Source organism: Manis javanica, chromosome 11 (assembly GCF_040802235.1).
Source record: "Manis javanica isolate MJ-LG chromosome 11, MJ_LKY, whole genome shotgun sequence".
Taxonomy (NCBI): domain Eukaryota; kingdom Metazoa; phylum Chordata; class Mammalia; order Pholidota; family Manidae; genus Manis; species Manis javanica.
In genome coordinates, this window is record NC_133166.1 from 91,656,686 (window position 1) to 91,681,360 (window position 24,675).

Sequence of the window (24,675 nt, forward strand, 5' to 3'; positions counted from 1 at the left end):
AGTCTGCTGAGTGTTTTATCATGAATGGTTGTTGGGTTTTGTCATATTCTTTTTCTGCATCTATTGACACGATCATGTGATTTTCTTCTTTACAGACTGTTGATGTGATGATTACATTAACTGGTTTTCAAATGTTGAACCAGCTTTGCCTACTTGGAGTAAATCCTACTTGGTTGCAGAGTATAATTCTTTTATTGTTGGATTCAACTTGCTAATTTTTTTGAGGATCTGTGCATCTATGTTCATGAGAGATATTGATCTGTAGTTTTCTTTTCTTATAATGTCTTTGTCTGGGTTTGGTATTAGGGTAATGCTGACCTCTTGGAATGGGTTAGAAAGTAGTACCTCTGATCCTGTCTTCTGTCAGAGATTGTAGAGAATTGGTGTAATATCTTCCTTAAATGTTTGGTAGAATTCACCAGTGAAAACATCTGTGTCTGGTACTTTTAGTTTTGCAGGGTTATTGACTATTGGTTCAGTTTCTTTAATAAATGTAGTCCAATTCAAATAATCCATTTCTTCTTGTGTGAGTTTCATTTAGCTATGCATTTCTGACCTACATCATTTTTCTTCTCTCTGAAGAACTTCTCTTAACGTTTCTTGCAAGGCACGTCTACTGGCAACAAATTCCTTCAGTTTTTGTTTGTCTGAGAAAGTCTTTATTTCTTCTTGACTTTGGAAGGGTAATTTTGCATAGTACAGAATTTTCAGTTGGTGTTTTTTTCTCTCAACACTTTAAATATTTCACTTCACCATCTTCTTGCTTGCACAATTTCTGAAAAGTTGGGTATAATTCTAATCTTTGCTCCTCTATAGGTAAAGCTCCCTTCAAGATTTTTTTCTTTATCTTTGATTTTCTGAAGTTTGAATATGATAACATTTAGGTGTAGTGTTTCTGGCATTTATCCTGCTGGGTGTTTTCTGAGCTTTTCAGGATCTGTGGTTTTGTGTCTGACATTAATATGGTAGAAATTCTCAGTCATTCCTTCAACTATTGCTTCTATTCTTTTCTCTCATTTTTCTCTTTCTGTTATTTACATTACACATATATTTTACCTTTTGTATTTGTCCTATAGTCGTTTGTATTGTGTTCCTTTTTGTTTTTCAGTTTGGAGGTGCTTTTCAGGTTTTCATATGGTCAAGTTCAGGGATCCTTTCTTTAGCCATGTTCATTCTACTAATGAGCCCGTAAAAGGCATTCTTCATTTCTGTTACACTGTTTTCGATCTTTAGCATTTCTTTCTTATTCTTTCTTAGAATATCCATCTCTGTGCTTGTATTATCCATCTGTTCTTGTATGTTGTCTATCCTACCATTTCTGCTATGTCTGACTCTGCTTCTGATGCTTGTTCAGTCTCTTCAAAATCTCTTGTAAGTTTTTAATGAAAGGTGAATATGATGTACCAGGTAAAAGGAAATTGGCCTTTAGTAATGTAGTTGTAATATAGCAGGGAGGGGAAGCATTTTGCTGTCCTACAGGTTGGTTTTAATCTTACAGTGAGCCTGTGCCTCTGGACTGTGAACTTTACCAGTGCTTCTTTGTTGTTTTTGTTCTTTTTTTTCTCCCTTGGGTAAAGGATATCTTGGGAATGGGTGGGTGGATGGAGATGGGTATTTTCCTTTTCCTGTATGGAAGTCTAGATAAGGGTGGAGTTGGGTATTTTTCTTCCTTTAGGTAGGTTAGGCTCTGCTAAAACCCCAGGAGATTAGATTCTGGTAAAGTAGTTTATTGTGCAGGTAGGTGTTGTTAAGAAGAGATGTTCTGGTGTATTTCAAAAATGGTTCCTTCCCCCTCCCTTTGCTGGAAACACAAGGGAATTTTTTCTGATACTCACTGTGAGAACCTGATCAAACTCATAGAGATAAAACTCAATAGTGTGATGGTCTGTCTACGACTGGATCCTCCTGCAGTTTTTATCTCTCAGACTTGTCCGCACTGAGCCTCCAGCAGTTCTATTACAGTTCAAATTTTCCTACCCCGACACTGGTTCCTGTGGAGATTTCTGCTCTGAAAAGTTATGATTTCCTATATCTACCTCCTGTATCTTCAGTTTTGGGGGGAAGCAGTTTTCCTTGTGACCTCGCTTCCCTGATGTATCTAAGTAGAATTGTTGATTTTTCAGTCTGCTCAGCTTTTTACTTGTTAGGATGGAATGGCAACTTCTAAGTTCCTGACATGCAAGATTGGAACCTGAAGTCCTCATTTGCTCATTTTTCAATTGGGTTATTCATTTTCTTGTTGAGTTTTGGGGAGTTTTTGTATATTTCAGATAACAGTTCTGTATCAGGTTTGTCTTTTGTAAATATTTTCTCCTTTTGCTTATCTTCTCCTTTTCTTGACTGACTGCGCACTTTTAAGAAAAAGCTTTTTCTTTCCTCTGGGAGCTGTGAGGTTGTCCTAGTAAACCTCCTTGCAAAAGTTCATAACACAAATCCATTCAGTTCTCAAATGCTTTCTTAGCATAAGAAGCTTGATAAGCATTTTTGAGATGCATACAATATGTTCCAAATTATTTTTTGTTAGCTCTCACTTAAAAATAATTGTTTGTTTATTTAGTTCTGGAATTAGACTAGACACTTGGCAAATATTCCTAGATTCATACTGGCATGCATTGCTCATGAGATTTCCTTACTTCTTTCTTTTTCAGTAGGAGATAAAGTTTCTGATACCCTCCCTTTACTCTTCCAGGTCCAAGGAGAGGGGATTATAGCAGAGAGCACTCTAGGGAACAGGTACTGGAATCTCACCTCCTTTGAGGGCCTCATAGCATCTTACACTTGTGACTGTAAGTCACCTCCAGGTGCTGGTGTCTTACAGCAGTAACACTCATTAAATGCTTTTTTTCCCCAATGTTTTAAATTTTATTTTGGTATCATTAATGTGTAATTACATGATCAACATTATGGTTACTAGACTCCTCCCATTATCAAGTCCCCACCACATAACCCATTACAGTCACTGTCATTCAGTGTAGTAAGATGCTATAGAATCACTACTTGTCTTCTCTGTGTTATACTGCCTTCCTCATGCCCACCCCACCTACATTATGTGTGCTAATCATAACGTCCCCTTTTCCCTCTCATCCCTCCCTTCCCACTCATCCTCCCCAGTCCCTTTCCCTTTGGTAACTGTTAGTCCATTCTTCGGTTCTGTGATTCTGCTGCTGTTTTGTTTTCTCTTTGTTTTTATACTCCACAGATAAGTGAAATCATTTGATACTTGTCTTTTTCCGCCTGGCTTATTTCACTGAGCATAATACCCTCTAGCTCCATCCATGTTGTTGCAAATGGTAGGATTTCTTTTCTTCTTATGGCTGAATAATATTCCATTGTGTATATGTACCACAGATTCTTTATCCATTCATCTACTGATGGACACTTAGGTTCCATTTCTTGGCTATTATAAATAGTGCTGTGATAAACGTAGGGCTGCATCTGTCTTTTTGAAACTGGGCTCCTGCATTCTTAGGGTAAATTCCTAGGAGTGGAATTCCTGGGTCAAATGGTATTTCTATTCTGAGCTTTTTGAGGAACCTCCATACTGCTTTCCACAATAGTTGAACTAACTAATTTACATTCCCACCAGCAGTGTGGGAGGTTTCCTCTTTCTCCACATTCTCACCAACATTTGTTGTTGTTTGTCTTTTGGATGTTGGCGATCCTTACTGGTGTGAGGTGATACCTCATTGTGGTTTTAATTTGCATTTCTCTGGTGACTAGCGATGTGGAGCATCTTTTCATGTGCCTGTTGGCCATCTGAATTTATTTTTTGGAGTACTGTCTGTTCAGCTCCTCTGTCCATGTTTTAATTGGCTTATTTGCTTTTGTTTGTTGAGGTGCGTGAGCTCTTTGTATAATTTGGATGTCAACCCCTTATTGAATATGTCATTTATGAATATATTCTCCCATACTGTAGGATGTCTTTTTGTTCTACGGATGGTGTCCTTTCTCATTAAGTGTTACTATTAAACTCATACCATGACTTTTGTTTCTTAGAGTTATTTATGTCTAGCTTCTATCACTTGGGTAGAAAAGATTTTCAAAATAATGTCACAACACTCTCTTCACTTATTTTAGTAACTCCCTTCCCAACTCTCCACAAAATCAAGTGGAAACAAATAGAGTGGTTCAGCCATTGAGTCTTTTCTCCCACTGTGCATGAAAAAGCTGAGATTTATTGGTCAGTTGGCTCCAGGGTACTCATCCCATTTATGTAGTGGGAAATCTTTCAGGAAATACTAACATTGCCTTATTCCCTTTTATAGTTTAAAGTACAGACATACTGATATTCTACTAGGGTGAGAATTCCCATTTCTTGAGATTTTTGTTACAGCGGATGAGTCTAAATACATATTCTCTAGGTTTGAGTGTCGATGACCCCATGGGCAAGACAGCCCTTGGATGGTTGCATATATTGAGCGGTTTGACCAAAAAAAGGCAGATTGCAGAAAGATAAATTGTACTCAGATCTTATTTTCTGTGACTATTAGGAAGATAAAAGTATTTGCTACTTAAAGAGAAAAGGGTTATAACAGAGCTGTGAGAATCTTTGACTATTGAAATGCTTCCAATATTGAAAATAGCATTGAAAACTTTTGTAGGGCGTGTTCCTCATGAAAGGTCCATGCTCTTGCTGGTTCATGCTTTATCAGATAGAGAAAAACTGTTTAGTTCATAAAATGTTAAAAGATATAACATTTATGATAATAATTTACGACCTCTTCTGTGACAAGCAAAATAATGGCTCCCAAAGATATTCAGTCTTAATCCCTGGAACGTATGAATATGTTGAGTTACAAGCAAAGCAGTATTAAGGTTGCAGGTAGAATTAAGGCTGCTAAGCAGCTGACCTTCAAATAGAAGATAATTTTGGATTATCTGGGTGGGCCCAGTGTAATCATAAGGGTCCTTTAAAGTGAAAGGCGGAGGCCGAAGATGAGAGTCAGAGAAAGAGATGTGAGACTGAAAACAAGATCAGAGAGATGCTGTGTTTTTGGCTTTGCAGATGGAGGAAAGGGGGCCTTGAGCCAAGGAATATAGGCTGCCTCTAGAAGTTAGGGGCAATTAAGTAGATTATTTCCTGAAGCCTCTAGAAAGGAACACAGTCCTGCTGAGCCCTTGATTTTAGCCCAGTGAGACTTGTGTTGGACTTCTGACCTACACAACTCTCAAATAACAAATTTGTGTTGGTTAAGCCACTAAGTGTTTGGTAATTTGTTGTGGCAGCACTAGAAACCTAATACACTAATACAATTTTTAGTCTGTTAAAAAAGTTGTTCACAATTTGGTGAGAAAAAAGGAATTCTTGGCAGGAGATTGCCTCCAAAAATCCAGAGCTCACGGGCTGCTCAAGGAAGCTGCTGGTCAGGCGATCACGCACCTTCACCGCTGTCGAGTTCAGGCTGTGGTGCCCTGCTAGGCCTTGGCTCGCACACTGAGCTTTCAGAAGCATGGGCAGCAACAGAAACAGGGCTTAGTCTCAGCATGACCAAGCCCTGTTACTCTTTTCTTGCTCTAACTATGCCACTGCTTTGGGTTAACCAAAGAAGCTTCATTTGGTACTCTTTCAAAATTACATCCAACCGTAATCACATGAGGAAAAATGGAAATAAATTCTCCTGCATGCTGGGTCAGTAAATAATTATTTTTGCCAAATGGGCCCAACTCTCACCCAGAAGCAGTGTGGGAATTCTCTATGGGAACATGTGGTGACTGTAGAACCTTGGCAGTGCGGGCTGGTAGCGAAGGTTCTGTGAAGGAGCTTTAAAGGGATGCTATCAGAGACCTCGCCTCAGCTCATAACCAGGCTGCCTTTCTTTTCTTGAAATGAGGTAAAAATGTTTCTATGAAGTAGTTTCTTTTAATTCACTTGGCAAAGGGATAGAGGACATGTAATCATCATTATTTTTCAGAAAAGAATACCAAATTGCCTAGTAGATATTTTTTAAATGAGCTTTTGTTTAGAAACCACAAAACAAACCTGACAAAAAACTGAAAGGCAAGGTGCGTGTATTCTGAGTGGGAACTGGAAAGTTCTAGATTCAGGTTTGATCATCTAAAGCAGTGGTTGTGATCATTTTCCAGCAGTTGGTCGGTGGGGGTTGATCATAAGCCACTTAAGGAATCTACTAAAACTATGGAGCCTCTCTATAGAAAAAAGCACACCACCAAATTTTGCATACCAGATAGGGAGTCCCAGACTTCCATAAGTTCATCCAGGGAACCTGGTTATGACCCCTTCCACCCTGCAAGCAAAGGCTCCCTAGTGTGGGTGATGGGGGCACATAGGTGGCCATTATGAGTCAGAGGAGGGTACCGCTCCTGCCTTGTATTATGGAGCAAATAAGTATGGTTGTGAAAATTAAGTTCATTTATTTTGTTAAAGTAAATTTAATGGTTTCATTAAAATAAGTGTAATGGTTTCATTAAAGTAAATTTAATGATGTTTTTAAAAAGATATCTTTGAATCTTTAAAAGGAAAATGGGCTGGCCGTCTTTTAATTTTTTCTTGTCACTTCTCTCTTATTTGACATTTCTTTTTTTTTTTTTTACATTTGTGTGTGTGTGTGTGTGTGTGTGTATATGAACCTAGCACTTGAGAATAACATCAGGCCTCCCTAATCCTGGAAAATGTAATTCTTATGCTTTGGTCTCAACTAAAGTTGCTAGCACCAGTTTAGATGAGTTAGTGCTATATTAACTTTGAGGAAGCATGGGAAAGAAAAGTAGTCCTAGAAAGGAGGAGATACCATGATCCTAACCTCATATACATTGTACATGGTTTTTTTTTTACATTGCATGTTTCATAAATGTGAGCTCTCAATAGCAGCTTATTGTGGTTGGGGAATCCCGAGCCACAGTCTCGCACTGATTTGTTAAATAGCATATTAATTCATCTTAAACCTAAGACCTCGACTTGTCACTCGGCTCTGGTGGTCAGAGAGCTGCCTGCTCCCTACCCAAGTCCGGGTCGTGTTTCTTCCATCCTCTCTCATTGCAGCCACAGCCGGCTTACATGCTAACAAGACTTATCTGCAGCTGCTTGGTTAAAACTGTTATGAACCAGAAGTGGAAGGATGAGCCACCAAGCTCTGGTGGCAGAAATGGGTCAGAGAAGAGAAAGGGATGCCAAGGGCTTAGAACAGAGACTAGAAGGAGCCTCGCAGCACGGCCATGAGAGCCGTCACACTTAAGAGATGACTTCAAATTTGTATGAGGAACAAGTTATAGCAAAGACAGCTTTTGATTTTCTTTTTCTGGATGAATAATGATTGTACAATTTTCTTGGTTTTCTCTTCAGACAGTTGTGGGTTGGGACTGGGTTTAAGGCATTGTTTTCAAGGAAAACTTTATAGCAATTTGTAGCTGTCAAGTTGAACAGAAATACCAGATAGTTTTTTGCTGTTCATGTTGCCTTAACTGTCAGGCAGTAACTACAGAGATAAAGTGGAGAATGGAAGGGAGGGAAGGTGGAGGGCCCTTCAGAGCAAAGGCCTAGAGGGGAGGGTGGCAGCTCTTCCAGCGTCTTCTAGCTTTTTCTAACCCCGAGAGGACTTTGCCGAGAGAACCAGCCCTTGGGAGTGAAACATTCTGCCAGCTCCTCTCTCAGCACCACTGGCCGCTTCCTTTCTTGCAAGAGAACAAGGAGCTTTCGCCTTGTCTTTGACCTTTTCCTTCTCTCTTTGAATAACCGACTCCACGGTGGTAACAAGACCTTTCCAAGGTAGGCTTGGTGGCCATGACCCAGTTCTCAGGTCAGACTTGGGCGGACAGGTTCCCGCCATGGGGGACATTATTCAGAGTGATTACAAACAGCCCTCTTGCTGATCTGTGGGACCCAGTCCAGTCTTCGTGAAGCCTTCCCGTGGTGTTCCAGGCATTTGCAGGCTCTTTCACCCGTGTCAGCCTCCTGAGTCGAGGTCAGCTTCTGAACATTTTTCTCATACCTGACCTGTCTTTGCGGGTCAGTTAAAGGAAAATCGCTTCAGATGTTCATGGGCTGGGGTTTATTGAAGAGCTCCGACTCCCAGAGGTCCTGGAGTCAGCTTCATGTGAGGTCTCTCTCACTGGCTTCCCCCGCTCTGTCCTTTCATCGTCCCCGGTAAGGAGCTTCTTCCCTTCTCTTCCTTGCCCAGCCTTTCTTTTATTTGTGGTAGTAAAGTGTTAATTAATTCATTTAGCAGATGTGTTTTGAATGTCTGCTAAGAGCAGGCTCTATTGCTGGCTCAGAGGATATAGCACTAAGCAAGATAAAAGAATAAAACCAAAGTCCTTACTGTGGCCTGCCAGGCCCTCTGATCTGCGCCGCGCTCCTGCCTCATCTCTCCATTCACTTTCTCAGCTCTGCTTCTTCACTTACTTCTGGATGTTTCTCAAGAGCACTGTCCTGCCACTGCTCCGAGGCCTTTGCACCAGCTCTTCCCTTGCTTGGAAGGCTCTTCCCCTAGAGATCAATACAGCCCACTCCTTCACCTTCCGGAGGACTTTATTTCATTGTCACATTCATACCCAAACACCTCGTCCAGAGTATGATGTAGCTGAGGTATGCGGCCGGAGTATGTGAGACCTCCGGTCATGTCTGATCACCCTTACCTGCTTTATTGTTCTCCGTTGCGTTTCCGCTGTCTGACTTAGTATACATTAGCTAGTTAGTTTATGGTCTCTCCCCCAAAGTACAGTGTCCACTCCATGAAAACAGGGACTCTGCTTTGTTCATTGCTGTATCCTCAATGCCACATATAGTACCTGGACGTGGGCCTTAATAAATATTCATTAAATGAGAACTCAGTGAGTGAAAGAATGAATGAAAAACTCAAGGTTTCTAACTTCATAGAATTTATAAACTGCTGGAGGGAGACATAGAATAAACAAACTGGATAACTACTTCATGTGATAGGGTAGTGACTCAGCGGTTGAGCCCTAGAGTCTGACTGTCAGGGTTCAAATCCCTTTTTCTTTTATTAGCAAATGCCCTGTGTCTTTGAGGGCAAATTACTTAAGCTCTCTGGGTACCATTTTCTTATCCATTAAATAATAATACCCCCACATAGGATTATTATAAGAATGAAATGAAACAACCCCTGTAAAGCACTTAGCACAGTACCTGGCATGTAGTAAGCTCTCAATAATTATTAACAGCTATTATTATTGGATCCCACTTGCCATAGTCAAGTGGAGCCTGAAGAGTTTTTCTGGCTTACCCCCATCCTGGTCTGGTGCTACTGAGACTTTTCTGTTAGGGAGCAAAGGTTAGAAGGCCCCCACCAGAAAGACTGTCTCTGGGAACAACTTTATCTGAAGATTTCTTTAAACCACAAATATCCCAGTCCTCCCTTTAAACATATATTGAACATTTCATCTGCCCAGATAGTCTCCAAACAATACATCCATTCCTTCTGGAAATAACTGTTTCCTGTTTACATATCAGCAACCAGTTAAAGATTGTGTTGATATTTTTTTACTTTTGATAGTAATTTTTAGAGTGCAAAATAATTGCTTAAGGCTGTACTTTAGAAGACATTCATAAATCTTTCTTTTGCCTTGTGATACAGAGAAAAACCATGTCAAAAGTCATTCTAACAATTTGTATTTTAATTTATGTTCTATGAGTTACCATTTAAAGAAGGGTAGTTTCTCATTGGTAAGCCTTCTTAAGAGGCTAGAGCTTTGATCTTAAATCCTGGGGAGGCTTTGCAGAAATTGGAGGTGACATTGTTGACAGGTTTGTCTGTAGCTATTCTACTGCCATTAATTAAACATACACACATGCACACATATACATACACCCTTTATTTACTCAACCCTGGATAAATGAATTGAACTTGACTTTCAGTTTTGATAGGAAGCTATGAGGGGGCCCAGGAAACATCAAAGAAACACTCTTAATCGAGTAAAACTAACTCTCAAATGACCTGGCTTGCACATTAAAGAGTTCCTGATTCCAATGCTGGTCTAGTTTGATTAACACAAAGTGTTAATTCTCCTTATGATAAGAGAAGTGCAGGGACAAATAATTTCATCCCCTCCTCACTAAGATCCAGAGAACCACAGGCTTTTTAATTTTATCCAGCTTCTAAAGTTCTCCTTTGTAAACCTGTATATGCATGTTTTCATTTCATACTGCCTACACCTTCAAGATCTCATCTTTAATATTTTAAAACTTAAATGCTCTTGCATTTTAATTTTAGATTTTTGGAATGCTCTCAGCTATCCCAAAGCTTTCTTATGTTCTTAAATCTTTAGAAATGGAGGTACAGACAGGTTAACACGTTTGATTAATCAAAAGCCAAATGATGCCCTTGCAGAGACAAATCTGAGCCTCATAGTAGGGAAGTCCATTTTCATGTCTGCTTGTGGAAGCCCACTAGACCACTCATTTGCTCCCAACAGAAATAGCCATCATGTGGCTTTTTCTGTTTATATTCTAATAGACAATAAACATAATAACTAATTAATTAGACAATATATTAGAAGGTGTTGAAGGCCATGGAGAATAAAAAAGCAATTGTGTCAGGGTTGTTTTTACATTGGGTGGTCAGGGAAGGCCTTACTGAGAAAGTGACCTGCAGAAGCTGAAGGATGAAGGTGGCACCACTGGCACAGGTGCGGGAAGAGGCAGCAATGAGTGTAAAGATTCTGAGGCAGGAGGACACCAGATGTGGGCGGAGCAGCAAGGAGGTCAGTGAGGCTGAAGGAGAGTGAGTGAGTGTAGGAAACATGGTCAGAGATTTGGGGCAGGTCATCTAGGGCCTCCTGAGACAGGTGAGACGTTGGCCTTTTCTCAGAGTGACATGGAGCATTGAGAGGGTTTTGAGCTGAGCAGTGACAGATTCAATTTACACTGACCAGGACTCTTGTGTGGCTGCTGCTAGAAGCTGGGAGACTAGTTAAGTATTGCAGTGATCGAGGCCAAAGATGGTTGTAGTTTAAGCCAGGGTGGTAGTGGCGAGAAGTGTTTGGATTCAGGATATGTCATAAAGGCAGAGCCAAAGGATTTCCTGGTGGACTGGGTGGAGAGGAGTTAGGGGTGACTGCAGACCTCGAGCCTGGACAGCTGGGCCACGGGCGCAGCCCACATGTCTCGTCTTACTGTGGGTGGTTCACACTGGTCTCCAGATTATCGGCTATCAGCCTGGTCCTGGCTATGAACCTGTAGACACTCTGGTGGCCAGAAGAAGTCCCTGTATGGTCTTTGGAGCCCTCCTTCTGAACAGATGCTACCAGTTCATTAATGAGAGAGGGCTCTGCTCACCACGTAGGCTGCTGAGTCCTTCACGACACCTTCCGACTGCCCCGGTGGCCCCAGCTTCTGGGAGAGGAACTGCAGTAGGAGTGAGTGCCATCCCAGCCTGTATCTGAGCTCTGAGTCCGACACATGTAACGGAAGAGCAGCAGAGCATGAGAAGCTAAAATTAAAGACAAAGAATAGGAAGATCAGGAAAGTTTTGGTACAAACTTCTGTGAAAAGAAAAATTTCAGAAATAGTAACATGGTATCCTTTCTTTGTAAAGCCTTCTCCCTTTTGTTTCTCTCTCAGCTTCTAGTTGGAAGAAAAAGGGTCCAATATTCCCAGAATAACCGGAGAGATTTAATGAACACACAATGTGACAAAAACAGAGATTAAGTCCCACATTTAGACCTTGAGGGCTGGCAGAAGAGGAGTGTATGGGTCACTGCAGTCAGGTCCTGGAAGGTGCTGTGGCCGTCCTAGGGGTCTCCACCACCCCACCCTAATCCTTCCTGTGCAAATAAACCAACAAGCCTATTGTGAGAGAACATGAGGACATGGTTCACTATGATGGTGGCCAAGGAGAGAGCCAAAAAAAATCCTTCTCTGTTTATTTATAGCAATCTCACTTCCCATCCTTGCCTTGTTCACATGGGGCTGAGTAAATCTTAATCTGAGTTGTTATCTCAGGAAAAGCAAAGGGTAGCTCGGGAAGCCCTCTAAACAGCAGGTGCAAGCCAGAAAGAAGAGGTGAATGGGGAGGGCGGAGGCAGTGGAAACTATCTTCGGGAGGCCAAGAAGTCCATAAGGCTGATTAGCTTGAGGAAGGCGCAGGTGGATTGGTAAGCATGTGTGCCGGGGGTGGGAGGGTGGGGCTAATGCCTAAGGGGCAAACTGGATCCCACTGGGATAGGGTGATGGGGAGCCCAGATGGACTGGCATTCAGTCAAACCAGATGGTGGGCTTTTATTTTTAAAAGGATTTGTAAATCCTAGGAACAAGGAACCATAAGGGTACTGGAGCCTTTAATGCCATTAGTAAAAGACAAAAGCATGCTCTTTAAAAATGTGAGCCCACCAATTATAGAATTTCTGTTACAAGTACCAGGACAGGCTACCAGCTTGTGAAACTCCAAGGTCTCTCTGGATTCTTCATTGACGGGGAAGGAAACTGCAGAAATTGTCAAGGCATTCTAATAGAAAGACTCTTCCTTCAGAGTTTAATGTGAATTTACTAAATGGATGTTCGGAACCAAACCAAACATGATGTGTGTACATGAAAGAGCCTTATGTATGGAGTTAGAAGAATAGCTAACAGTAGAATTAGGGATTGATCAATTACTTGGTAAGTTTTGAGTTTGTATGAGACAAATTTCAAATTTAAGCATCTATTGCTTTCCCAAGAATTGTCCCCCTGTGTCCCCCTCCCCGATTGCTGGAGAAGTCTGGATGAGTCTGGCCTCAGTGTGCCCACAGCTGCTGTCCTGGTGGCTGACACGTATGAATTCTGCTCTTCGGTCCTCCTCTCTTTGTTAGCCATAACGTGAGGGTCCAGAATTATTTCCATAACCCTTCTCCAATAGGACTTAATCCTCAAGGAGTGCAATGTGGAGTCATCACTCTGTGCTGTGTGTGGCACAGCTGTGATCTGTGCGAGCGGAGCCACGCCTTCCTTCAGTAGGGACAGCCAAGCGTGGGCGTGTCGGGTGGTGCGCTCAGGAGTCCACGAGGAATCTGCTGCCTTTGTAGCTTGTCATACCTGATTCTTCTGCTAAGAGGAGAAGCCTAATTTCATCTAAGAAATTGCAAAGAAATGTTAAAAATAAAGAGAAAGTTTTAATCAGAGTGATTCATTGTTAAATCACTCTTCTGTTTAGAATATACATAGCCCCATTTAGTAAATATCAGCAGTTCAGTATCACTTTTTGGCACTGTTTCATAAATACTTCTTTCTAAAGGGTAACTCTGTTAATCTTGTGGTTGAAAAGGAATAGAGTTGCTTTCCCGCACCATTAACTGGACGTTTTTGTGTTTGGTTTTATTTTTATCTGTGAAGGTATGGAAACCTGACAAGCCCAGACTGTGAAGAAGGGGGAAGCCAGAGCTCATCAGCGTCTAAGACGGTGATCCGGAAGTGAGTGCACCTTTTCTCTGCATCACACACTCTCAGTCAACACCTATTATCTTAAAAAAATGTAATTTAGTAGAGTGTTTTTTATTCCTTTGGAACATTGCCCTGTTTTTCCCATAATATATAAATTCGTGGAATTATTTGTTAACTATCTGACAATATTCATTTATTCATCCAGTAAAAACGTACTGAGCACCTACTGTTTGCCAGACCCTGTGCTAAAGTAAGTCAGCCCCAGCTTTTATGAAGTTTATATTTTTGTAGAGAGAGACAAAAATCTGCAGAAAAAAAAAGGAGAATGAAGTAAGGCAGCGGGGCTAGGTCCTGATGGGGAGTTCAGTCCCCCTGGGGTGCCAGGAGGGGGGCTTTTTGAGCTGGTGATGTTGGAGCAGAGACTTGTGTGTGGTGCAGGGAAGGCCTTGTGAATATCCGGGCAGAGAGAATACGGAAAAGGCCCCTGAAGCAGGAACAGTGTTTGCGAACTAGTAGGCAGGTGAATGAGTCCAGAGCAGAGCGAATGAAGTGGCAGGTGCTAGGGAGGAGGTCTGTCAGGTAGTAGGGACGCCAGATCACATGGGGACCCACAGACTTTGGGGAGGATCTTGAATTTTGCTCTGGGGAAGATTTGTACCTAGAAGGTTTTGAAGAGAACCTCTGTGGCCTGATTTATATTTTTAAATGGCTCTGTTTGGAAAACAAGCCCTGACAGTGGGGGTAGGAGCAGGGGTGGAAGCCTGCTTAGAACCCTTATGAGGGTCCAGAGGAGGGAGATGGTCACATGGACTTGAATAGTAATGGTAGTGGGAGTACCATCTTCTGCAGAAATCTGGAAGGTGTTGCCAACAGGATGTGCTGATGGAGTGGCTGGGCCATATGAGAGGAAAAAGGAGGAAATGCTTCCTCTCATGGCTGTGATGGAAGCAACTGATAGAATAGAATGTCAGCTCTATGGGGCAGCAAAGACTGGGGGTGGGGAGCATGTGTCAGTAACTTCATCTGTGACACCGTACTTTTGAGGTATTCGGATGAGGATAGATTTCAGGGAGAAGTATGGTTGGAGGTATAAGTTTGGGCATCCTTAATTTGCACAAGGTATTTAAAGCTCTGGGACTGAATATGACCTCCTGGAGACAAAGGGGTTGAGGAAGAAGAGAAAGGTGCCAAGACTGAGCCTTGATTCCCTTTCAGTGTTCAGAGTTAGGGAAGTCGAGGGTCCGGCAGAGACTGGAACAGAGCAGCCAGGGGGCAGGGGAATGAGAAAGAAGATGTGTTCCAGATACAAGCACAGAAAGGGTTTCAGAGGGGAGGGACCCGCTCTGTCAGGTGCTGCCCACGCTTTGAACAGGAGGAGTCTGCAGTGTGACTGGTGCCTTTGTGATGCTTCGGCCTTTGGTTCCCTCAACAGGCACAGTTTTGATGAATGGAGGTGTTGGCCCAGAGAGGATGGAAGGAGAGGAAGTATGGATGGTGGGTTTAGCAACTCTGGGGGAATTTTGTATAAAGGGGGACAGAAAAATGGGAGTAAGGATGATCTAGGAGTAAGGGAGCATTTTTTCCTTGTGTATGTGGGTTTTTTTTTTCAACTTTTTGATAGTTTATGATGCTGATGGGATGCAGGAGACCCTGAAGAAAGGTCTGTGACACAAGGCAGCTGCCGTAGGAGTGATGCTCTGGAGTTGGGGTGCTGTACACCAGGGTGCCTGAAACCACTCGTGGTAAATCTTCATCTGGGGCCAGAAGTTCTGGGGTCTAATGCTGTGGAATTTTTAACTCCTCAGAGGCTTGACTGATAGACTCCTTTCCTCAGGAGTTGGGGATGTGAAGATTAGAAAACTGAGTATCTTTTTAACTCCTGAGTTAGGCTCCAGGTAGTTTTATAATTTCATGGGATGGGCCATAACTTTCCAGACGACCGGACACACCAGTGTATATATTTGAATACTCAGCACAAGGTGGAGTGAGTGGAGAATGTGGGGAGGCTTCTTGGAGAAGATAACTGTTGAGGTTAGCCTTGAAGGGGGTGAGGATTAAGGCGGTAGAGCCATCCGGGCAGAGGGAACAGTGGGACCAAATCAAGGAACTGTAGTGTACGTGATATTTTGGGGAACAGCACAGAACTGGTGTGGCTGCTTGACAGGGTACAGCTGGGTAAGGGGAGTCGCTGGAGCCGAGGCCTGTCATGAAGAAGCATTGTAATTTCTCACAGAAAATTTGGACTTTCCCTGGAAGGCAGTGGGTAGTCAGCTCTAAAAAGGTTTTACAGGAGGGAAACAGTGCCGTCGGGTGGGTGATTTGGGGGAATGGGTTACACTTACCGTCTTCTCATTCCAAGCGTGGTCCACGGACCAGGAGCATCAGCATCGTGTGGGAGCTTGTCAGAGATGCGGAATCTTAGGTCCCACCCCAGGCCCAGACTAGAATCTGCATTTTAACAAGATCCTCAGATGATTCTTATGTACTTTCAAGTTGGAGAATTGTAGGATTAGAGGAGTTTTGTTGTTGCTAATTTTGTTCATCCCTGGAAAACTTACTGAAATGATACATTTAAAAAAAGAACTTGATAATGAGTATTTTTAAGCATATAAAAAAGAAGAGGTACTGTAAGAACTGAGTGTCCAGCTTGTCAAATGTAACCTCGACCTGTGACCTTTTCAGAAATAAGCAAGTTGTGCTCCACATAGTCTGGATTTGAGTCAAATCTAGAGCTCCCCATCAACTAGCAGCGAACACTCTGAGGAGGGCAACAGTCTGGAAAAAAAAATACCCGGAGTTTTTCTGTTTCCCCGGGGGGTATTTTGTGGCAGTTAAAGAAAATTGATTTGTGCTCTGGATGTGAAAAATCATGCTCATTATTTTAAAGGCCTGCTGAAAAACCTCATTCAGATTTATTGTATACCAGGAACAGTAACGTGGGTGAAACTCCAGGAGAAGCTGTTTTAAAGGGCTTTACAGTTTTAAGCACATTATGAAGCCTTAACAAAGAGCTTCACATAGAACTTCCCCGAGGGGTCCATCATCTGGGGTTGATGGTCCTTTCCCAGAGCCTCACAATTAATTGGAAGAAAGTTCTTGACCCTTTTCCTCAGACTGAGTTGCCTTTAAAATTATGCCTGATGAAAAATATGCCACTTTATCTTATAATGGGTCACTCTGTCCCACCACTGCTAGAATGCCCAAATCTCCTCTCTCCGCTGACCTCTTCCTCCTTCCCATTTTCCTTTCTTCTGTCTTACTTGTCCTTTTATTATTTTTCATTTCATCTCACCGTTGTCTTTCTGCTCTCTTTTTCTAAAGTCACCCCTCTTCTGGGTCATCTCTGTGACTAGAGAGGGTCACTGCTTTGTATTTCTGAGAGGAAATCTGGGAAACACCTTTTTCATTTCATATGTAACATATTGAAAGTTCCTTGATTATCCCAGAGCTCAGGCATTTGACTTGTGGCAACAATTGGAGGCTTCCTGACGGCTAATGGGTACATAGGAGATGGCCATACAATACGACCCTCCTCAAGGGGTGACTCTCCCCAGAGAACCTTTGGCAATATCTGGAGGGGTTTTGGTGTCTCAACTTGGTTGGAGGATTCTGTGGACATATAGTGGGTAGAGGGTAGAATTGCTGTAAAACATTCCACAGTGCACAGACAGCCCCCTTCCACCCCACCCACAAAGGACTAGGTGACCCTCAATGTCAATAGGGCCTAGAGGCACCCTGCTATATGATGAGGCCACTGTCCTCAAGTGAAAACTATATTTATGAATACCAAATATATGTAAAAATAGGACCATGCTTATTTAGAAGTTTATTTATTCATGTCTCTTATAATTAGGTGAACCAAATGCTGAGGTGGCCCAAGAGCCAGCCTCATGGGAGGTAATGGGCTCTGGGTCAGGAACCTGGAGAACTCGAATTTGACCTCCTCCTCCTCGATCACGCTGTCACTCACCAGTCAGATGTCCTAGTCACTTTACCCTCTCTGTTTCAGTTTCTTTACCTGAAAAATGAGTCCTTGGATACATGATCTCTGAGGCTCTTTGAAGTTTAATGATGTCCAGGAAAGAATTTATTTAGCCTTCTCTTCATCTTTTGAAAGATAAAAACGAGTAGCAGAAACAGAGATATGGTTCAAATATCACATTGAATTTTTGAGAGGTACCCTCGACTGCCTTTCCTCTGTTGGAAAGACTTTGTAACCAGTTTTGATAAAATAAGAATTAAAAATAGACTTGGTTGATTTGCTTATTAATCAGGATGTCACAATTACTCATTATGATCTTAAATAAAAAGATGAGCAAAAGCCCTGAGCTGTGGGGCAAGGAGGCAAGGAGTGCAAATGCCCATTGTTTTCCTTCACTGCGAATCTGCTCTTCTTGTGATTTCAGGTGGGAAACAGATGGCAGAAATTCAATGACATTCTAAGAAGTAAACATCCTGTTTTAGGGCAGATGCCTTCTTCACTTTTGCAGACTGGGGGTGGGGTGGAGGTGGGGAACCGCTGTTGGGTTTAACCATGAACCAAAAAAGCTCAAGTATTGTTTGGTTTTTCAATTTTTGATGTAAAGCATAGAGCAAGACTTACATCTCGTGTAGGCTCCCAAGTTCCAAGATAACAGTCTTCCTGTATTTCTCAATATGGATCTAATCAACCTTTCAGAGATTAAAAGAACATAAAAGAAGGAAAATAGAAATACAGATGAAACAGTCAAGATGAAAGATTGGTTTCTGGTGTGTTGGACCACAACTGACTAATGTTTTCCATGAATATAAAAGAGCAGATTATGCCATGACTCCCATTTGTAATCCCATTCCAGTAGTGGTGGGACAGAGTGACCCATTATAATTTGTAACAGCCTGAGTATGCCCATTTCAGGTGTTGTGCGGTATCAGGAACCTATAAAGCTACCTGGCTAAAAGAGGAATTCCTTCAATTGCAAAGAATTCAGCTTCCAAGGCTCCTAGATGTTGGAATATTTGCACAGTGATTTCTGATGTTAGTGCTAAATTGATGTATATAATAAGGTGCACCATGTTTATTTCTATAATCGCTAAACTTGTTATTACTTGGAAATCAGGAACCTCACTTCCTATGGCAGAAAAAAACATCTCTGCCCACATTCATTCTACCTATGCCCTTTTGCTCCTTCTGCTGACATTTTTACATGAGAAAATGCTGTTTAGAATCATGAAATCTGAACCAGATGGACAAAGGAAGCTTTCTAGTACAGATTTGCTACAGTCCTGAATTGAGGAGTAAAGAGAACATAAAGAAGGGACCGAGAGCCTTTACACCACGAATTTTCATCCTCTGAAGTGGATCTGAGATTAGAATATCTATCTATAAGTTTATTTAAGGAGGTTTAAACTCCAGAAATGATACTTTTCCTTTTTCTTTAATGACTATTACAATGTAGAAATGGTTTCTATTTCCTCTTCTTTCATCACTGTTTCTTTAATCACGTGTTTTCTCATCACTTCCTTCTGTAATGCCATGTTTTGTTCTCTCGAATTCTTTACCACAGCAATGACTTCAAGTGTGGGACCTACTCTGCTTTCATCTCCACACATTCATGGGGTATGAATGTCATTCCTGTAATCTTTTCCCAGAAGTTGTAAATAGTGATACCAGATCTTAGTAAAGAGTCGTATAAATTGTAGTAATCCAGGATGTTTTTTAAAAAACACTTAAGAGAAAAGGGAGATGAGTTAATGAAAGTTGGTTGTGATTCTTTAATGCCTGGGGAACTTTACAGTGAAAAATATTAAAAAATCTTCCCAGAGAGTTTGCAGTCGATATTTATTCCAGCAAATTCAAATACCCTAAGAGGGCGATTGAAATTAATCTGAGTATTATCATAAAAATGTGGAAAAGAAAGAGGGTTAAAGTACAGAGCAAAAATAAGATTTAAAGCTCCAAATTTAGAGAATTAAAGGCTATAATTGAAAGGACTATTTTTAAAAAGTAAAATCAAAATGAAAGAAGAAATGGACTAATAATATGCTATAGAGGAGAGCCTTGTATTGTCTAAAGAAAATTAGAAATTAGATTTTCAAAAGCCATTGAAATCTTGAATCAAAACTGTACATTTAAAGGAGAAGTTTAGGCTCCCAAGCAGAAGTTACTTTCTAATGATTAAGAAATTAGCATGGACACGCAGCAACTGAGAACGAAGAGAAATCAGTCCCCTGAGACTCTCTCGGGTTTTCTGTGTGTTAGAGAAAAGCAGATTGACATCCTAGCCAGACTCTGGCATGTGATTCATCCTGTGGTCTCACAGAGAATGAAAATGATAACACCACCATCACCATCCCAGCAGCCACTGGGCACAGTCTGCAGTGTGCGTATTGGAGGGATGCATCCCGTTTCTTTTACCATCACAGATATACTGTGAGATATTGTCCTCCTCTAATAGGTGTGTGAACTGAGGCTTCAGAAAAGTTGTGTAGCTTTTACTAAGATCAGTTAGCTGGTTAAGTTAGAGGTCTGGTATTTGACCTCAGGTCCAACTGATACCAAGACTTGGGCTTCTCACCATTTTGCTCTTGGACCTGCCGTTTCAAAGAGAGCGTTGGGAGCTCGGGTGCTCCTGACCCCCGTGACTCTGTTTGCCTGAACCGCCCCAGTAGGGCTGCAGGCAGACATATGTGAAGAACGAGACTATTATCACTGTTGCCCTAATGTTTTAGCAGGATATTGTTAGCATTCTGAGATCCTTTAATTTGGGATTATTTCCTTTATTCCGTGTTATTTTGCCTTGCTTTCTTACTGAAAGCACACCCTAAGCAAGGTTCCCGAACAGCTGTTTGGAATGTGGAAGTTATTCTTGTTTCCTGGAGAAGGAGACCAGATTGGCCAGGCCCATTGATCTGTGGGCTGCTTCCTGCTCTTGGGGCCTTGGAGCATCTGTCACTGCCAACAGAAACTCCCCTCGAATGGAGAAAACTGTAGAGGGCTTCAGCAACGATTCCATCAGAAGCCTATGTATAACATAAAAACCCTCTCAGACTGTGAGGAATGAGAGAAGAAAAGTTGCTGAGGTCCCTGAAGAATAGTTTCAGTGAGGGGCAGTGTCCCTTTCTAGTAATAAGAGCTGGAATTTATTGACTGCTTAGCAGAACTATATATAGCTCCTGTGTTAAGTACCCTGTATCCTTTTAATTTTCTCATAATAACTCTATGTGTTATTATTCCTGTTTTAGAGATGAGGAGTCTAAGACAGATCAAGGAGCACGTCCTAGGCCATGCAGTGAATAAGTGGAGAGCTGGGGTTTACCGCAGGCCTTGACCGCTGTGCTCGGTGGCCTCTACTTCTCTCCCCGTGATAATGGGGATAATATTCCTCTTAAGGACTTAGGCTGGACCCTCTTGTTCATCCTTTTTTTTTTTATAATTAAGATTTTTTTGTACAACAGTTTTAGATTTCTATAAAAATGGAGCAGATAGTACAAAGAGTTCCCAATACCTCCCTCACAGTTTCCCCTATTATTAACTTCTTATATTAGCATAGTACACGTTATAATTAATGAACCAGTATCAATCCATTATTAACTAAAACCCATAGTTTATTCAGATTTCCTTACTTTTACCTCATGTCCTTTCTCTGTCCTGGTATCCCCTGCAGGAGGCCACATACCTTTAGGTGTCATGTCACCCTAGGCTCCTTTTAGCTGTGACAATTTCTCAAACTTTTCTTGTTTTTGCCTTTAGTCCTTAATCTTATAGACTACAATTCTTGTTTTTTTTAAATAACGCAAGTTAGCTTTTTTTTTTTTTTTTGGAAACCACTAATGTGCAAGGGATTATTTTAAATTCTTTATATATATTATTTCTTTTAAGCCTCACAACTCTATGAGGAGAGAATCTCTTATTCTACCCATTTTACAGATGAGGAGCTGGGGCATAGCAAGGGTAGGTTGCAGCTAGGAAGTCGAAAACTGGGAACCCAGTTAGCCTGACTCCAGAGACTGTTTAGCCACGTTGGTTATGCTGTTTATGAAAAATGGGCATTCAGGAACCCTCTTCCTTTTCTTCCTTTTCTAATGGAATGCAGTCACTGACTTAGTGAGTGAGGTTTGCTGATATGGTGTTAAGTCTGTGCACAATAATTCTCTTCAGTTTCTGCTAATTGACCTTCCGACTCCAGGGCCTGTATACATCTGGTCTGGGAATGAAAGACAGGTGTGACAACACTCTCGGCTTTGGGCTCATCTCCCCCTCCTCTCGGCCCCTTCCCACCCCCACTGACCCTGTACCTCTGTGTGTCCTTCCTATCACAGTCTTTTCCTTCCTCTTCCTGCCTTGGCGTTTTCTCTTCTTTAACTGCCCTGTGGCCCCTCCCTGGCTCCTGTGCCCTGTGCTTGCTTCTGGGGCTCAGCTCTGACTCTGGCTTTGTTTGCATTAATTTCTTGGACCTCTTTTACTCTTTCATATTCCCTCTCTGTGTTCATTGCTGGTACCAAAATGTACAATGTACAAGAAAGTATTGCAAGATGACCTTGACAAGCCCACAGAATAATGTTTCCATCCTTTCCTGGCTTTTTTCAGAAAAAATAGGGGAAAAAAAGTCTCTGTACCTTCCTTTGTTCTTTCTCGTCAGGAAAACCATCTATCCGGAGGCCTCATAGGCAGTCTCTATCTGGTAACCTTCTGTGGCAGAGAGGAAACCCTGTCTGTGACCAGGGGAACCAGGTGCAGGGCCCGGGCCAGAGCCGGTGCCTCTCTCCCTGCGGGCAAAGTGCTTTGGCCCCCAGCCTCAGGGCTTGGCAGGCCCGCATGCCATGTGGCTTCAAAGGCCCCCCCCTCCGCAGAGACCTTCTTACCTTTCCATTATTTACATTAGGAAAAGATCCAGTTCCTGGAGAATATCCTAGAATAGAAAAACATTTTCTGCTTTTGAAAAATGGTTTCATGTCTTATCTTCTTCTGATGAATAAGGAATAGTAAATTATCTCGAATAGATATCCGGAGAGAGGAAATAATTCAAAATGTACAGAATTACTCTTTTTGTCATAGTAATCCCTTCTTGGCTTGGAGGCTACACACCATGGGAGAGATGACTTCATACCTCAAAAACTTTGCATTAAACCTTTTACCGATTCTAGAATATTTTACTACCTCTGGGATTTTAATATGATTTAATACATTTACCTTAAAATCCCTGAATGTATTAAAAAGCTGTGGCTTGAGCATAATAGCAGGCTAAATGCTCGCCTCAGTCAGCCCTTTCTTTGTACTGCATGCCTGAAGGTCCCCAAGGGTGATGAGAAGTTGTGTATTATCTCCTTGTACCTCTCTGCTAAGGCACCTGTCTAATATCTCCCAACCAGATATTATTAAGTGTGATTTCTGTTTGGCTGAGAAATTAAATGAGTACAGCAAATCTCACCATGCCCCAGTCCTCCCCTCTCTTCCTGTTCTTTAACAGGTCTTCTTTTCATCCCTCGGAAATGTTTTGTTCTCTCACTTTAGGGCCTTTGCTTACACTGTTGCCCCAGAGCCAACTCTTCCATAGCCGGAAGATCTCATCTGTGACATGATTTCCGCAGGGAGACCCTTCCTGAAGCCCTGACCAGATTTGCTCTTTCTGAAGGCAGATGCTTCTGTTAAGACCCTACACTCCCCTGTTGTGGCTTTCACATCACATAAATAGTTTTTACGAATGTGGAAAATAAAGGGCACTCAACAAATATTTGTTTAATTAGTGAATTAATTCTCGCAGGGGTCTTTTTTCTTAGAAGGAAAAGTCTTAGGAGCTGCATCAGTGAGTTCCAAGCCCTGACATTTGATCATATGCCTTCCTTCCCCTACCGTCCATTGCAGTAGGTTGGAAAAGGTTCATGTACTACAAAGTTTTGCACATGGCCAAGAATGCCTGAGGTAGAAAAGCAATCCTTGTTGTCTCCTCCGCTATCAAGTTTGGGCCCCTGCCCCCTGGCCACCCAACATACTTACTCAGGGACTGAGGAGTTTTCCTCTGTAACCCACCAATGATTACTTTGGAAGAGCAGGTCATGTACTGGTTTCTCTCCATGCTAAGTTTAGGTTATAACCTCACCATCTTAATCTTCCCATTTGGTTTCACAAATTACTTCTTTGGTCTTCACAAGTCTTCAGCAAGCTTGTCTTGCAGTTTGTATTACAATTTGGTGTCCCTGAATTGATACGTCCTGAGGACGACACCTCATGGGTGTGTGTGGTTTGTTCACAGGGCTGTCTTCCTCCTGCAGGCCTGGAGGCACACGTGCTGTAGCTCAGTTTGTGTTCTTGGCCATTCTTTCTAATATAGGTGGCAAATTTGAGCTAATTTCTGAAGTGCAGATTGATTTTCACTGAGCTATTTTACCTTTTCCAATCCCTTTCTTTTATGACTTAGAATTTATCTTTAAGACTGCTTACAGTTGTTTTTCTTTTCAGAGATCTCGAAATGTCCTTATTGAGTTTATGTCCTTTGAAATCACAACTGGCCAGTATCAGGTAGCTGAAGGCAGATATTACTATGCCTGTGCTCCAGATGGGGTTCAGTGGAGTTAGGTGACCTCTCCACTGCCTTAAGCCATAGGGTGTAGCTCAATGGGAATCAGGCTTTCTGGCTCCAGCCTCCTTTCTTGTTCGGTGCACAGAGCCAAGTAGCTTCTCTAGTTTAACAGTCACATCTTTCCTGTACGTTTGTGACTTTAAACCAGGATTTCACTTCAGTATTAAAGTTTGTTATATCCCCCCAGTTAACCAGTTCTGGCTAGTGTGTAAGTCAGATCTCAGGAGTGGAGCCAGGAAGGGTAAGATGGAAAAGCCCCTGGCCGGGTAATCCTGTTGCCTGTGTCATGTTTGTGATATTGCTTTCCTTGTTGAAATCTTAAAAGTTTCACAAGACAAAAGTCTATCAAGCGCGGAAAGTTTCTTCCCAGGACTGGCAAACTTACAACTATTATGATCTTTGGGCACCTGTCCAGGCCCTTCCAGAAAGCCTCCCTCCCTGGCATGCTGGAAACACTGAGGCCAGGAGGACAGGGGTTGGCCCGTGTTGTATTGTTCTGTGTGTGTATGTCTTTCTCTTCTTCTCTTCTTCTCCTTCCTCTCCCTTCTTTCCTCTTTGGTGTGAAAATGATTTTCCTAGCTAATTCAGTGTCTGGGTTTGTAGTGAACCTTTAAAGCCCTCTTAGTTAGCCTAAGCTGCAGGAAGGGCCCTGTCATGAAGGATAAAATGAGAAGTGACCAGTGCTGGTTAAAAAAATCAGACTGAGGACAGAACGCACGCCTAAAAGTAAGACCAATCTGGCCTGAGGTCCCTCCTCAGAACTCCTCCTGACCTCCAAAGCTCGAACTT

The 24,675-nt window shown here is 42.0% G+C and overlaps 1 protein-coding gene across 5 annotated transcripts in view; it reads left to right on the plus strand.

The window, feature by feature from the left end:
* Positions 1–24,675, plus strand: part of RGL1 (ral guanine nucleotide dissociation stimulator like 1) — a 234,359-nt gene that overhangs the window by 162,484 nt on the left and 47,200 nt on the right. For all 5 annotated transcript variants that reach the window (XR_012122837.1, XR_012122836.1, XM_073216886.1 and 2 more), the window contains one exon: positions 13,283–13,360. Coding sequence is in view for 3 of the 5 variants with exons in the window: in XM_073216886.1 (XP_073072987.1) it covers positions 13,283–13,360 (78 nt within the window). In the remaining 2 variants the exon portion in view is untranslated. The remainder of the gene's footprint in view (positions 1–13,282; positions 13,361–24,675) is intronic.